Genomic DNA, 13595 nt, shown 5'->3' with positions numbered 1-13595 from the left:
CTGTTTTCTGCCAAGATTTCAGGAGTGGGAATTAGGGGAACATATGAGAGATGAGGGAGAAAGTGCTGGAAGAGGGGGATGCATAGGTGTCCCGAAAGAGAGATCCCTCTCCCTGTCCATTGCATCATTCTGAACTCAGTGAGCACAGAGCTGAGAACAGAAATCCAGGCACAACTAATCAGGACAGGAGGTGAGCACTTTATCCACTCACTTACTCACTTATCTTTTCGTGCAGAAAAATATATAGCTATGCCTACCATGTGTTAGATACTGTCCTGGGCTCTAGCCTTAGAGAATCTCAGGCTGTTTAAAAAACAGTAGGTTAAAATTATGTTATAAATACCTGTTATAGTTAAAGAATATCTATAAATACTATATACAATATCTAAGTAATATACATCATATAAAATATTAGTATAATTAGTTATATATAAATATATAACTATATTTGTATATTTATACATTTATGCACATAAATATATATTTTACTTATATATGTATACTCCTTATGCATATATAATTAATATATGTTATTAATATATAAAGTATATATGAGTAAATCTATATACTTATGTATATTTATAGTCATACCGATTTGTACTTATATAGGTGTATATATAAGTATATTCTATATGTAAGTACAAATAAGTATTAAAATAAAAAAATATAAAGAATGTGCATATTTACACTCTAACAGTGCTACATAAAAGATACTACGTGAGTACAGAGAAGGATTTACCTAACTCTACGCAAGGAAGTCAGGAAAGATTTGTCAGAAGTAGTGATATTTGTACTAAGTCTTAAAGGATCAGCAAGTGTTTACTGATTGGAAAAACAGGGTTTTTTGTGTTTTTTTTTTTTGCCAAGAAAGCAATAAACATAGAAGAATAGAAACAAGAAAAGTATGTATGGGGAACTGAAGAAAGACAGACACAGGTGTGGTGACTGGGATAGGAAAGAGATGGATTTGGAAAGCTTCCAAAGCAGGAGGGGCCTGGCTGAACACAGAACGTTATAGAGTGTTACGTCATTTGGGGGCCATGCACTTTGGAATCTGGCAGACTAGGGCTCAAATTCCATCTCCGTCCGATATTAGTTCACTGTGAGACCTTGACAAGGTTACTTAACCTTTTTTGTAGTTTCTTCCTCAGTGAAGTGGGGATAAAATGCTTCATAAATATGAGAAATAAATATGATTATGTAAAGTTTTATGCAGTGTCTGAATCATTTACAGCCTCAATAAATGACAACTATCTAGCCGGGCGCGGTGGCTCACACCTGTAATCCTAGCTCTTGGGAGGCTGAGGCGGGCGGATTGCTCAAGGTCAGGAGTTCAAAACCAGCCTGAGCAAGAGCAAGACCCCGTCTCAGGAGTTCAAAACCAGCCTGAGCAAGAGCAAGACCCCATCTCTACTATAAATACAAAAAAGAAATTAATTGGCCAACTGATATATATATAAAAAATTAGCCGGGCATGGTGGCGCATGCCTGTAGTCCCAGCTACTCGGGAGGCTGAGGCAGAAGGATCGCTCGAGCCCAGGAGTTTGAGGTTGCTGTGAGCTAGGCTGACGCCACAGCACTCACTCTAGCCTGGGCAACAAAGCGAGACTCTGTCTCAAAAAAAAAAAAAAAAAAAAATGACAACTATCATGTTAGTTCCTTTTTTTACAAGATTGAACTTCATTTGGTGAAAGGGGAGCTATTCAGGGACTGAAAACAGTGCAGCGATTCACAGAGTTAGCATTTTTGGGATAATCTCCACAACTGCAGTAGAGGATGGACCAAGCGGGATGGACCAGGGATACGGGCCATGCTGCGCAAGCTGAGTGAAAGGTCAGTCAAGCAGATGTGACAACAATGAAAACTAGGACAGTAAGTGCAGGGATGGAGACAAAGGGGTGGGTTATAGATATATTTAAGGTAAGAAAGACTTAGTCAAAAATTAGATATGGAAAGAGGGAGAGGGTTGAGTAAAACAAGGTACAAAAATGTTGTCTTGGATGATATCCAAAATGCATAAATATGAGGAGAATTAGGTATGGAGATATGGATACTGGGCTCAATGTTAGATGTGTTAGGTCTAACACATCTAATGGCATCCTTTTGGAAACATCTTATGGAAAAATTGAAATTCAGGTCTGATACATACCAGAGCTACCTGGACTAGAAATAAATATTTAGGAGTCATCAGTTCATTATTATTATTCATAATAATAATAGGCGATGAATGAGAAGTTAAAGTGTCCAAGGTCAGAAAACTAAGTACATAGCATGAACATTTGAGCAATGGAAAGAAGGGACTCAATAGGAGCTGCCATAAAAATCAGAAGAGAAGCAGCAGATACTGGCATCAAGAATTGTAAGAGAGAACTATAAAAAGGTAGGCACAGCCACAAGGTGTAAGTATTGTAAGAAAAAACAAAAAACAAACAAACAAAAAACCAGGCATAATTAAGGCTTTCCATTGAATTTGGCCCCTGGAGGTCACTGGTGAATTTAAGGAGCATTGCTTTAGCTGAGTGGGTTAAACAAAAAAAATAAAAATCATGGGGTGGTTGCTTGCATGGTGAACTGAGGAATGAGGAAATGGAGAGGATGAATGTGGATTGTTCTTTAACCCCCTTACCAGCCTGATGTAGGGATGACCTGGTCTTCCTGAACATTTTTCCTTCTTGCCACTTCATCCCACGTTTCTTTCAGTGACATCATGCATCATCACCACTATTCCTCCTTATTGCCCCCACCAACCACTTTTCCAGCCATGCCACTTTATTTACTGAATATTTTTTAACACTGATTCACCTTTTTTTCTTTCCACTACTGATCTAGACATAATTCTTAGTGATGTCGGTATTGCTTTTATTGATCCAATCAGCAGCCTCATTCTCGGCTCCTTGGCCTCCTCTCACCAAGGATTGTGTCCTTTACTATGTAGCAGCTCAGTTCCATCCCAGACTCTAGAACTCTGCTCCCTTTTCACTGCCCCTCACCTGCTCATGTTTTAGCTTTTATTTCAGTTCCATAGTACATCATCATAACCATTCCTTTGCACACATCCTGAAGTTTAGTCATGCTAGCCTATGCTAATTTCAGTCTGGTTAGATTCAACTCTCCACATAGTTTTTCCTGCATTTGGGCAGCTAAATGTCTTCATGAAAACTATACCTAAATGCTGACTGGTTTTGAATTTATGAACATCAAATGGACCTCCTGCACTACCTGGAATTCTCCCACGATTCCCTAGTCCATCTGTTCTCTCTCCCCCCACTTTTTCTCTTGAACACACTAAATCAGATTTTATTCCCAAACTCTCCATGGACCTGCTCCTGTAAATATTGGCAATGGGCTCCACATTGCTTAGCCTTTGGTCATCTCTCAATCCTTATTACCTGGACCCCCTCAATAACCTTGTGGATAATTGACTAATCCCTCTTGAAGTATATACATGACCACATGGTCCTGGTTTCCTTCCTATGCAACTGGCCTTTTTTTCCCTCAGTCTCCTTTTCTGGATCTTTTTCTTATTGATCTTTGAATAGGGGATTTGTCAAGACATCAATACTAGGAACTTCTACATTCACTTCTTAATGTTGTTATCCAGTCTATATACCAGTACCTTCCAAATTTATAATTCTTCCTGAACTGATTTTTAAAGTCTGCATTTCTACTAGTTTCCCAACATTTTTCCTTCTAAGTTTAATAGGCATCTATTTTAACATGTTAAAAACAGAACTCTTAATTTCTCAAACTTATTCCCCACAATTCATTGCCCACATCACTGACTCAGTGCCGATATCACTGCACAGAATCTTGGCTTTGTCCTTGACTATTCTATTTATCTTAACATCCAATCTAATCTAACTAACCCTACCACTTCTCACATCTTCCACCATCACTTTCTATTTTCCTGGGCAAATATAAAACCCTTTTAACTTGTCTCCTTGTCTCCAGCCTGGACCCTCTGAAACCTTTTATGCATGTGGCACCTCTGCTCTCAACTCTAACTCATAAGTATAATAAAATTCAAAGTAGCTTATGTGACCTACCAGACCATACATGATCTAGGACTTAGCTGCTGCTTCATGAGCATTTCCCATCACTCCCCACCTTGCTTCCTTCATTACATATACATTGGCCCCTTCTTATCTTTCAAATTTGTCCAGCTGCTACCTGCTTCAGGAACTTTCACTTGCTTTTCCCTCTGCCTGGAATTTTCTCCTTCAAGATGTCCACACACTTGCCCCCTGATGTGATTCAAATGTCTTCTGTAAAGTTCCCTCCTGAGAGAGTCTCCTCTGACTACCCTATCTAAAATGCATCCCTCTCACCTTCCTCCTTTACTAGCTCCATATTCTTTATAGCACTGCTTACCTTGCATGATAATATGTATATATGTTTGATTTTGATTCTATTCTGTTTCTCTTTACCATTATATTCCCAGTAAATACAAGTTCAATAAGTATTTGTTGAATCAATGAATAATTATTGAAATAAGATTAATGGTAAAAAAATAAACATTTATTAATTAATGCAAATAATATTTAAAGGGTTCCAATGATGTGATGGTTCAAAATGCCAATCTCTAGCTCTAATGGTAAAATTTGGGAAAAAAGGACAGACATGGTCTCTGTCCACAAGGGTTCACATTTTGGAAGCAATATAGAAAATGACAATAGTGCATGAGAAGTGCCATGGTAGTGAGAGTAGAATGAGCACATAGGAGGGGTATCTAAACCAAACCTGAAGAATTTAAGAAGGCTTTCTCAAAGATACCATGTCTGAGCTGAAGCAGGTTGTGTGAACAGGAGTAACTAGACAAAGAGTAAGGGAAAGCTATTCTAAAAGAACTGCTTTTATTCCAGGAAGAATGAAAAGATAAATATTTAAATATGAGCAAGAATACTAAAGAAACAGGAAGAATTGTTTCATGTCATTGACACCATAAATATGAATGAGAAAATCAGGATAGATTAGAATAGAGGATATAAGCAGAGATAAAGTAAGATAGGCCCTTGAATATCATTTTTTAACCTTTTGTATTTCATGTCAAATTTGGTTTTACAAACATATCTCTTGCTGTGGAGTAATCAAATGATTAGAGTAGTGCAAACTAGATGTTGTTGGAGTAATCCACCAAGAATTAACAGCGATGTGAATTAGGTTAGCATTAACAGAGATGATAGTGAATAAACAGATTCACTGAAATCCTGGTAAATGAAAATGCCAGGACTTGTTGATTGGTTGATTAGAAACTGGAAAGAGGTGTGATATAGAGGAATCCAACATAAAACTTAACTTTTACTTAGGCCACTTAGATAACTAATACAAATAAATAAGGGTTTTGGGGAAGAGATGATAAGTTATATTTTTGACATGCCTTTGAGGTAACTATAAACCATTAATGTGCAGATGCTCAGTGTACTGCTATATATATGAGTTTGGAAATCAAAAGAGAAGAAGAGAAGTTCTGGAGCTATAAATTTGATATTTATCAGCATGTGTATGGGAAATGAAATGATGGGAACAGATGACATGGCCTGGAGAGAAATAATAGAGTATAGCCACAAACCTGCCAAGGATGGGAAAACTATATTCAAGGGATAAGCAATGGAGATGCACCAGCAAAGAAGACAGGGAAGTAATAAAAATAACAGACATATAGAGGAAAACCGGTGAGGATAGCATTAGCTAAGAAAGTTCCAATAAGGTAGGAAGGGTGGTGAAATTGGCAATAGTGGAGTAGATGATACCAAAGGTGATGATAATCATGATGCTATTTATGATGTTGCACATGTTAGTGAAGCTGAAGAATTAATAACCAGAAATGTCCATTTCTTTTCAGCTCAGTCCCTGAGGAATGTCAGCCCAATACCCGCTCAGTCCTCAATTTGTGGTGCTGCCCAACATTACTCAGTTTAGCCCCATGTTCTACCTCACTGGCTTTCCTGGATTGGAAGCCATCCAACACTGGATTTTCATCCCCTTTTTCTTCATGTACCTGGTGGCCATCTCAGGCAATTGTTTAATTCTAATAATTATTAAGACCAACCCCCACCTGCACACACCCATGTACTGTCTGCTCTCCTTGCTGGCCCTCACTGACCTGGGACTGTCAGTGTCCACCTTGCCCACCACCATGGGGATCTTTTGGTTCAACTCCCGTAGCATCTACTTTGGAGCCTGCCAAATCCAGATGTTCTGTATTCACTCATTTTCCTTCATGGAGTCCTCAGTGCTGCTTGTCATGTCATTTGACCGCTTTGTGGCCATTTGCCACCCCCTAAGGTACTCAGCCATTATCACTGGCCAGCGAGTGGTCCAGGCAGGCCTGATTGTCATCCTCCGGGGACCTGTGGCTCTTGTCCCTATTGTCCTCCTCCTGAAGGCTTTTCCCTACTGTGGATCTCTAGTGCTCTCCCACTCATTCTGCCTGCACCAGGAAGTGATACACCTGGCCTGCACAGACACTACCTTCAACAATCTGTATGGGCTGACATTGGTAGTGTTCACTGTGATGCTAGACCTAGTGCTCATTGCACTGTCCTACAGTCTCATTCTGCACACAGTGGCAGGCCTAGCCTCCCAAGAGGAGCAGCTCCGTGCCTTCCAAACATGTACATCTCATCTCTGTGCTGTGCTAGTGTTCTTTGTGCCCATGACGGGGCTGTCTCTGGTACACCGTTTTGGGAAGCATGCTCCACCTGCCGTCCACCTTCTTATGGCCAACGTCTACCTTTTTGTGCCTCCCATGCTTAATCCGATTATATACAGTATTAAGACCAAGGAGATCCGCCGTGCCATCATCAAGCTCCTAGGCCTAAGAAAGAACAATCCTGAGTTCTGGGGCTAAAACTGCCATTGAAAGCCCATAAGAAGGCCCCTAATCAGGCTAAAAATTTATGGCATTCAGTACCTATTGTGACACCCCATGTTCTCAAAGATTTTTCCCCTGCCCCAAATAAAGTATAGGTAAATTTATTTATTGAGCTATGGTTTAAAATGACAGATCTTTTCTTGCCTGTATCCCAATGTCTCCTCCTACATCTGAGAACTGACATTTTTGATAGCATCAAAAGCTGCCCAGAGGAAGACTTTACTGATCACCATCACCAATCTATAAACACTGAAACTAAAATTAAACTAAACAAAAACTAGAAAGGACAAAGTACCCAGAACAGAAATTAGCAGAGACCAGATTAAATGTCATTTGCTTTAACTCATCTCAAGAAATATGCCTCCTTCCACGGCTCCTTGGGAATGCTTCCGTCTTTTCTACCTGACCAAGGACCTTCTCCTTTTTCTATCCTGGCTGAACTCTTTGGACCCCTGAGTCATATCAGAAACATCAGAACTCCTGCACTCTTCCCCAAGACCTGGTTCTGGCAGAACTCTCTAACTCTTTCTGAGGTTGTGCCCCCTTGACTTTGCTCCACTAGCAGAAGCCCTGGACTCTTCTCACCTCCGATTTACCTTTCCTGTGGACCCCTGAGTCCTACAACCTCAAGTCCAACACTAAGCTGGCATCAGTGTTTACTTCCAGGTGCTTTAGTTAGAATATCTTGCATAATAACATGTGATGTGACAAAGGAGTACCAAGGACATACCACAAACGTGTCTAAGTAACAATTCCAGTGCTCAGGAGGATATGAACTTAAACTTGGCAGGGAAGCCTGTCCTACAGTTGATTAAATTCAATCCATGTTGGAGTCTCAGCTTTGAGGTTGCTCTCTTGAGGACATTTTCATTCATGTGGCTCCTTTCCAATATCAGAGCAGCAGATTATCCATCTGTTTGCTTCTGTAGCAACTTGCATTTCCTGTTGTAACATCTTTCATGCAGTAATGAACTGTTTGTGAATGTGTGTGTGTTTCCACCAGGATACAAGACTAAATTAAGATCCCTGGAGGAATTATGTATGTCTTGCTCACCAGTAAATCTATGTAAATATAAGGCTTATCGCATGGTATATACTCAACAAATAAATAAATATAAAAATACATAAAGTGGGATCCAGAGCTAAGAAAAAGAAGTTCTTTTCCTGTCTAGGGAAACTCCACCTCTTCACATTCAAGAAACCCAAGAAGACTTTTTGATGGCATCCATCAAAGTGTAATTCTCCATCATTCTTCTAGCTCTACTTCAGTCAGGTCATCTGGGTCATCCTATTTTCTCCACCACAGGTTAAAATTACGATGACCAGAAAGTTCTTCCTGAGAGTTTCTCTTCATAGGTCTGAGGCATGACAAAACTAGTATATAAACCACCATGCCTCCTGCCTGATGAGGACCCAACAGAAAACGTGTAGAGTCTGTTTAATCGACTAAATTATCTATTTCCTACCATGGACTTAGTGATATAGAGGTTCCTGGACTCTGAATAGGCATACCTCTGCCTCCACATAAGGCAGGTCTTCTTGCCTCTGTGTTCTAGCCTCCTCCCCATCCCTCCACCACCTCCCTTCTCTTCATTTCTTTTTTTAGCCAGTGCATAATCTGTGAGAATTCCCTTAGGGTATACACAGATAGTAGATGTCTGTTTGACTGGTTTCTGATTAAATTTTGAATATTTTTTTGTGCCTGGTCAAAATGAGAATGGGCAACATAAATAAGTCCTAAATGTAAAATATTGACCCAAAACAAGTTACGAATGTATGTTTATGGTATAACTTTTATATAATAGAATAATTAAAGCATAGATTGACGTAAATATGTGTTGAATTAATTAGTAAGTGAATATTATAAGTTAATTTCATTATTGTTCAAAATAAAAAAACTATAGTCATACATAATGTCTGAGATGAAAATATCACATAAATCAAGGCATATTCATTTGATAAAATAGTAGTTGACTATTTAAATAATACTTAAATATTTAGGTAAGTTTTCTTGACAAAATCTTAAATGAAAAAAGATAAAAATATTCTGGGGGATGGACATGCTTGAAGCTCTGACTCAGGTTGGGTAAAGGCAATATATATAACCTAAACATTTGTACCCCCATAATATGCTGAAATTAAAAAAATAAAAATAAAAAATAAAATAAATAAAATTAAAATTAAAGAAACAAAAATATTATGTACAGAAGAATCCCTATGTAAAATGTTTTAAAGATAAATATATATTCATAGAAAAAAAGCCATTATATATAATCTTATTTTTATATGCATTTCTCCATCTTTTGAACTATACAAATTTTCCAAAGAACATGTTTTAGTTTTATAACCAGAATATTTTAAATATAAAAGATGTATAAGATTATGTCTATAATGATAATTAATGTAGTGACTAGCATTTATTACATGGTAGAATGCTGAGTACTGTTTATTTTCATTATTTTATTTAATCCTCTCATCAAATATGTGAATTAGGTAGGTATTAACATTCAATGTTTTAGAATTCGAAAACACACATTCCCAGAGGAAAGGACATTCCCTTAGCTAAATTTCTAAAGTATGCCAGAATTGCGATTCAATGTCAAGTCTGTCTGATTTTCTTGAACTGTTGTTCTGAAGCTTGACTCCTCTATAAACAGGATCAGTAATTTCAAGGCATGCCGTGTTTTACCAAAGGAAGTCACTTAGGTTTTCCCTAACTTCGATGTTCCCTTTCCCAGATTATAATATGTATTTTTCAATTTAGTATCATAAAAAGAAAGCAACAGAAACAGTAACATTAAACTATAGTAATAGCTACTTTTTAATAAATTTTATTTTTTATAATGGTTTTAGGTTCACAGTGAAATTGAGCAGAAGATACACATATTTCTCATATAATAGCTGTTTTTAAAGCACATACTATGACCCGGGTATTATTCCAGGGGCTTAATATACGATAGGTCACTTTCTGTTGACAATACCCTTATGAGATGGGTACCCTTATGTTAGACCCATTTTATAGATAAGTAAACTGAGCCACAGGGGGAAAATAACTCACCTGATATTACACCAGGATTTGACAGTAGTTCTAATTGTAGTGTTTGTGTTTTTAACTGTGCTACACCACTTCAATTAAAAAAAAAAAAAGAAAAGAAAACAAATAAATAAATTCCACCAAACCTACATTATTCCTGCTAATGACAGTATCCAGCTGGAAATGGTCTGGACTGTCCCCAAGCACTGGCCTGTGCACCTGCATGCAGGACTCTTTATAAGTATCTCATGTTATTTAATATACTCAGGCCTCTTTAGGCCTTTGAAGTTGACACTATGTTGGTAAAACACATATTTTTTAGGTAATTAACACTCACCTAGTTTTATAATATCTTGCTTTGTGACAACTCTTAGCTTTGTACATTACCCCTTGTATTCGGAAGGTTGGAACTTATGAGAAAGCAGACATTGGTAAAGAAGACCTGCTACATACTTATACCTCCCACAAAGCCTGTTTTTGCTCTCTCAGTGAGAATTTTCTCACCATAACCTCCTGTAGAAGACAATGATTTTCTCAAAGACAGAGTTGTGTGTCTTATTAATCTTTACATCCAAATATCTGCCCCAAAGCTTGTGATCTCTACCTATCTGCTGAATGAATAAGAGTGACTAACTCTTGAGAGAAGAGTCTCAGAGGGAATTTTGTCTGGGAAAAAAAGAGAAAGATAGAAAGGAGGACAGAGGGTCAACTAATAAATGTTCTTATAAAGATGACAAGTGTTGGGAGAAGAGATTGAAAGATCATCTGATTCAGTGAATGTCTCCTGGGAGTGAGTACCCATGGGTTACTAAGTTTCAATAGAAGATAACTGGGGTAACCAAAGGCGAAGTTCTAGAAAGATACTAGTTCTTCTTTGGTGTTTGTGAGGTCTGCATTCATCTTGGAGATTCCTTTGAGGGCCCAAGACCCAAGGGAGAGAGATGGCCTCATAATTGCCTGTGTGGACGATATAGAGCAGCATCCTAGAGGCTGGCACAGTAGTGGGAAGGACTACAGGGGTCAGGAAAGAAGCTACAGACAAAAAGAGACCAGTAAGTTGTTGAATGTCCTTTGGCTTATGGATAGAGGGAACCAATCCAGTGATCTCTCCCACATGTCTTATATAGCATGGTTCTGGGATGGGGCAGCTTTTGGGAGGATGGCCAATTTGTGGTTAGGCATCCTGCTCTCTCGTATCTCCCCTGAGTTTTAGGTTGAGAAGAGAGACCTTGACTTGTTACTGGGCTGTGCTTTGCAGTAGAAAAATACAAGGTAATGATGGGGAAGGAATCATATCTCAAGAACTCTACTCTAATTGATAAGAGCTTCCGATACTTCAGAGTACTTCCTTCCACAGTTAAACCCAATAGTTTCCCTGGAAAGAAGTCAGGGCACATGTGAACATCTTCTACCACAGAAAGAAGCTAATGTTCAGAGCGAGTCAGTAACTTTACCAAATCTATGCAGCTGGCCTGTCCCCAAACCTGCTCTCAAGCTCAGAGCTCCCAACCCTGAGTTTCTTCCTCTTCATGGCAGTTTCTTCCTCTTCAATGGGCAGATCACTTACTGATGCTGCCCATTTCTTGGAGCTCACTGCAACCATGAAGGGAAGAATCATATCTGGCCTATGGTAGATAAATATGACAGAGAGATTTTAAAAAGAAGGAATATTGGAAAGTGCAAATAGTAATCTGCAACTATTTAGTGTATGGTTCTAACTGCAGCATATTTAGAATTGCATATAAATGGCTTTCCAATCTGCAAAGCAGGTATAATTGTCTCAGTTTTTCAGATGAGGAAACTGAGATTAAACAAATAATTTCTGCAATGACAGAGTTAGTAGATTATAATTCAAATCTGATCCCAGAGCCACCACACTATGCTGCCTGATGGAACTGTGCCTAGAGGGCAGCAGAGCAATGTGCTAGCACAGTCTACACGCAGTGCTGTGTCTAGAGGGCCAACTAAGTAAGGGACTGGAGGGTTTGTGGGGGTCCTGGAACCAATCCCCGTGGATACCGAGGGGCGACTGCACGAGATAGAGTCTTCACTGTGTTGTAGAGTTGAAACGACAAGGCTGAACAGCAGGCTGTGCAGAGTCTGCAGCGTCCTTCTCCAGGTACTGAGCCCTTAGGCTTCTTGGTGCCTTGCCCTCCTCTGCCGCGAATTGTGCATGCTCTTCCCTATGAGGCCCATGGTGTCTGACCACATCGCTCATCTCCACGTCTTCCGCCTCCTGTCTCTCTCTCTCCCTCTACCTCTTCTTCTCTCTCTCCCCTTCACCCCCAGACACACACACACAGTCTGCCCACCCTCAGCCCTACTTCCTGTCACTCGTTATACACTGTTGTCTCTCTCCTCACTGTCACCCAATCACTCCCTGTGTCCCAGGCCCTCTCAGGAGATCCAATCCTTCAAAAGCACATGGCACTGTCTGCTGAGATCTAAAGCACCATCATATCAGAGAGGAGATAGAATGTATTGCTATATGATAGGGGGAGTAAAGAGTAGGAACAATAGAGGAAATTACAAGGAAATGAGTTTTGGGTTTGGGGGCAATAATAACAAATACATATTTTTATGATATTCCAGAGTCTGTCCTAAATTCTGTACACATAGTACGTCTATTAAAACTCATATCCATTCTTTAACTGGGCAACAGCATTATCCTTATTTTACTGATGAGAATGCAGAAACAAATATGTCAGAAACTGAGATACAAGACAACAAGATTTGCCTTGTGAGCATCTTTCCAGATGCCTCTGTTTTTACTATTCAGTAAACTAATCTGGTCAATGAGTAGGCTTGGTCATTGTTGCTGCTCTTTCAAGGCACACTCATTGAAGTTGTGTCAGATCTCCAGCTTGATTTCTGAGGAGCCACATTTTTTAAAAGATGGAAATAAAAAAGAAATAAGGAATTATTTCTTAAAAAATTAGTTTTTAAGAGAAAGGCATCTCAGGAATTATCATAAGGGTAGCAGCTTTAAAGAAAGACTGTGAATGTTGAACCAGTATGACTTTGTGAGAAGAATGAGATTTCCAGGTCCCTGAGAAGATGCCTGAAGCCTGAGATACTGGTTAGTGAGGACCATGGGTTCTTTGAGAGACACTGAGCTTGGAAGGAAACAGAATGCCTCTTCTTCTAATCATATGGACGTGTGGGAAGGATCACATAATGACAATAAGGAGATAAAATGGGGAGCAGACTGCATGAGGAACCTCTCAACAGGCATCCTCAATTTGCTTAGAAAGATTACCGATATGTCTGCCATAGGAAGGAAAACAGCCTGAAGAGGTGATGACGCACGAAGAAGAAAGTTTGGGAATAGCAGAATTGTTGAGAATCTGAACAGTTATATAGATTTTTATAAGAAGAATTTTAAAAAGGCTTGTATTAACTGGTTAGGAGCAGGAATAAGAAAAACCTTTATTCAGGCTCGCTGGCATTGAGTTAAGTAAAGGATTAGATGGGAATAAGAAAAATAGTGGAGAAAGCAGGAAAAGTTTAGGCTGCTTGTGAGGGCAGTGGCCAAGTAAGAGACCATTGGGACCTGGCAGTGCAGAGAGGCCAGACCAGCTAGCAGGGGACTGTGTGCAGAGACAGTGGCAGGGCTCGTGGTTACTGGCCTATTAACCTTCACACACATTGCCACCTTCCTAGGCTAAATAGGCCTTGAGATTGAAG

The 13595-nt window shown here is 39.2% G+C and overlaps 1 protein-coding gene across 1 annotated transcript; it reads left to right on the top strand.

Moving 5' to 3' along the window:
• Positions 1 to 5857: 5857 nt before the first annotated feature.
• On the top strand, positions 5858 to 6850 carry OR51M1 (olfactory receptor family 51 subfamily M member 1). Its single transcript, XM_012786624.2, has one exon. It carries the CDS (start codon positions 5858 to 5860, stop codon positions 6848 to 6850), a length of 993 nt encoding a protein of 330 aa, XP_012642078.1.
• Positions 6851 to 13595: the final 6745 nt, after the last annotated feature.

Source organism: Microcebus murinus, chromosome 4 (assembly GCF_040939455.1).
Source record: "Microcebus murinus isolate Inina chromosome 4, M.murinus_Inina_mat1.0, whole genome shotgun sequence".
In the NCBI taxonomy this organism is placed as follows: domain Eukaryota; kingdom Metazoa; phylum Chordata; class Mammalia; order Primates; family Cheirogaleidae; genus Microcebus; species Microcebus murinus.
This window is presented reverse-complemented; position numbering and strand designations above follow the sequence as displayed.

Excerpts from the sequence above, each read along its gene's own strand:
- OR51M1 (XM_012786624.2), top strand. The coding sequence starts at position 5,858 with ATGTCAGCCCAATACCCGCTCAGTCCTCAATTTGTGGTGCTGCCCAAC.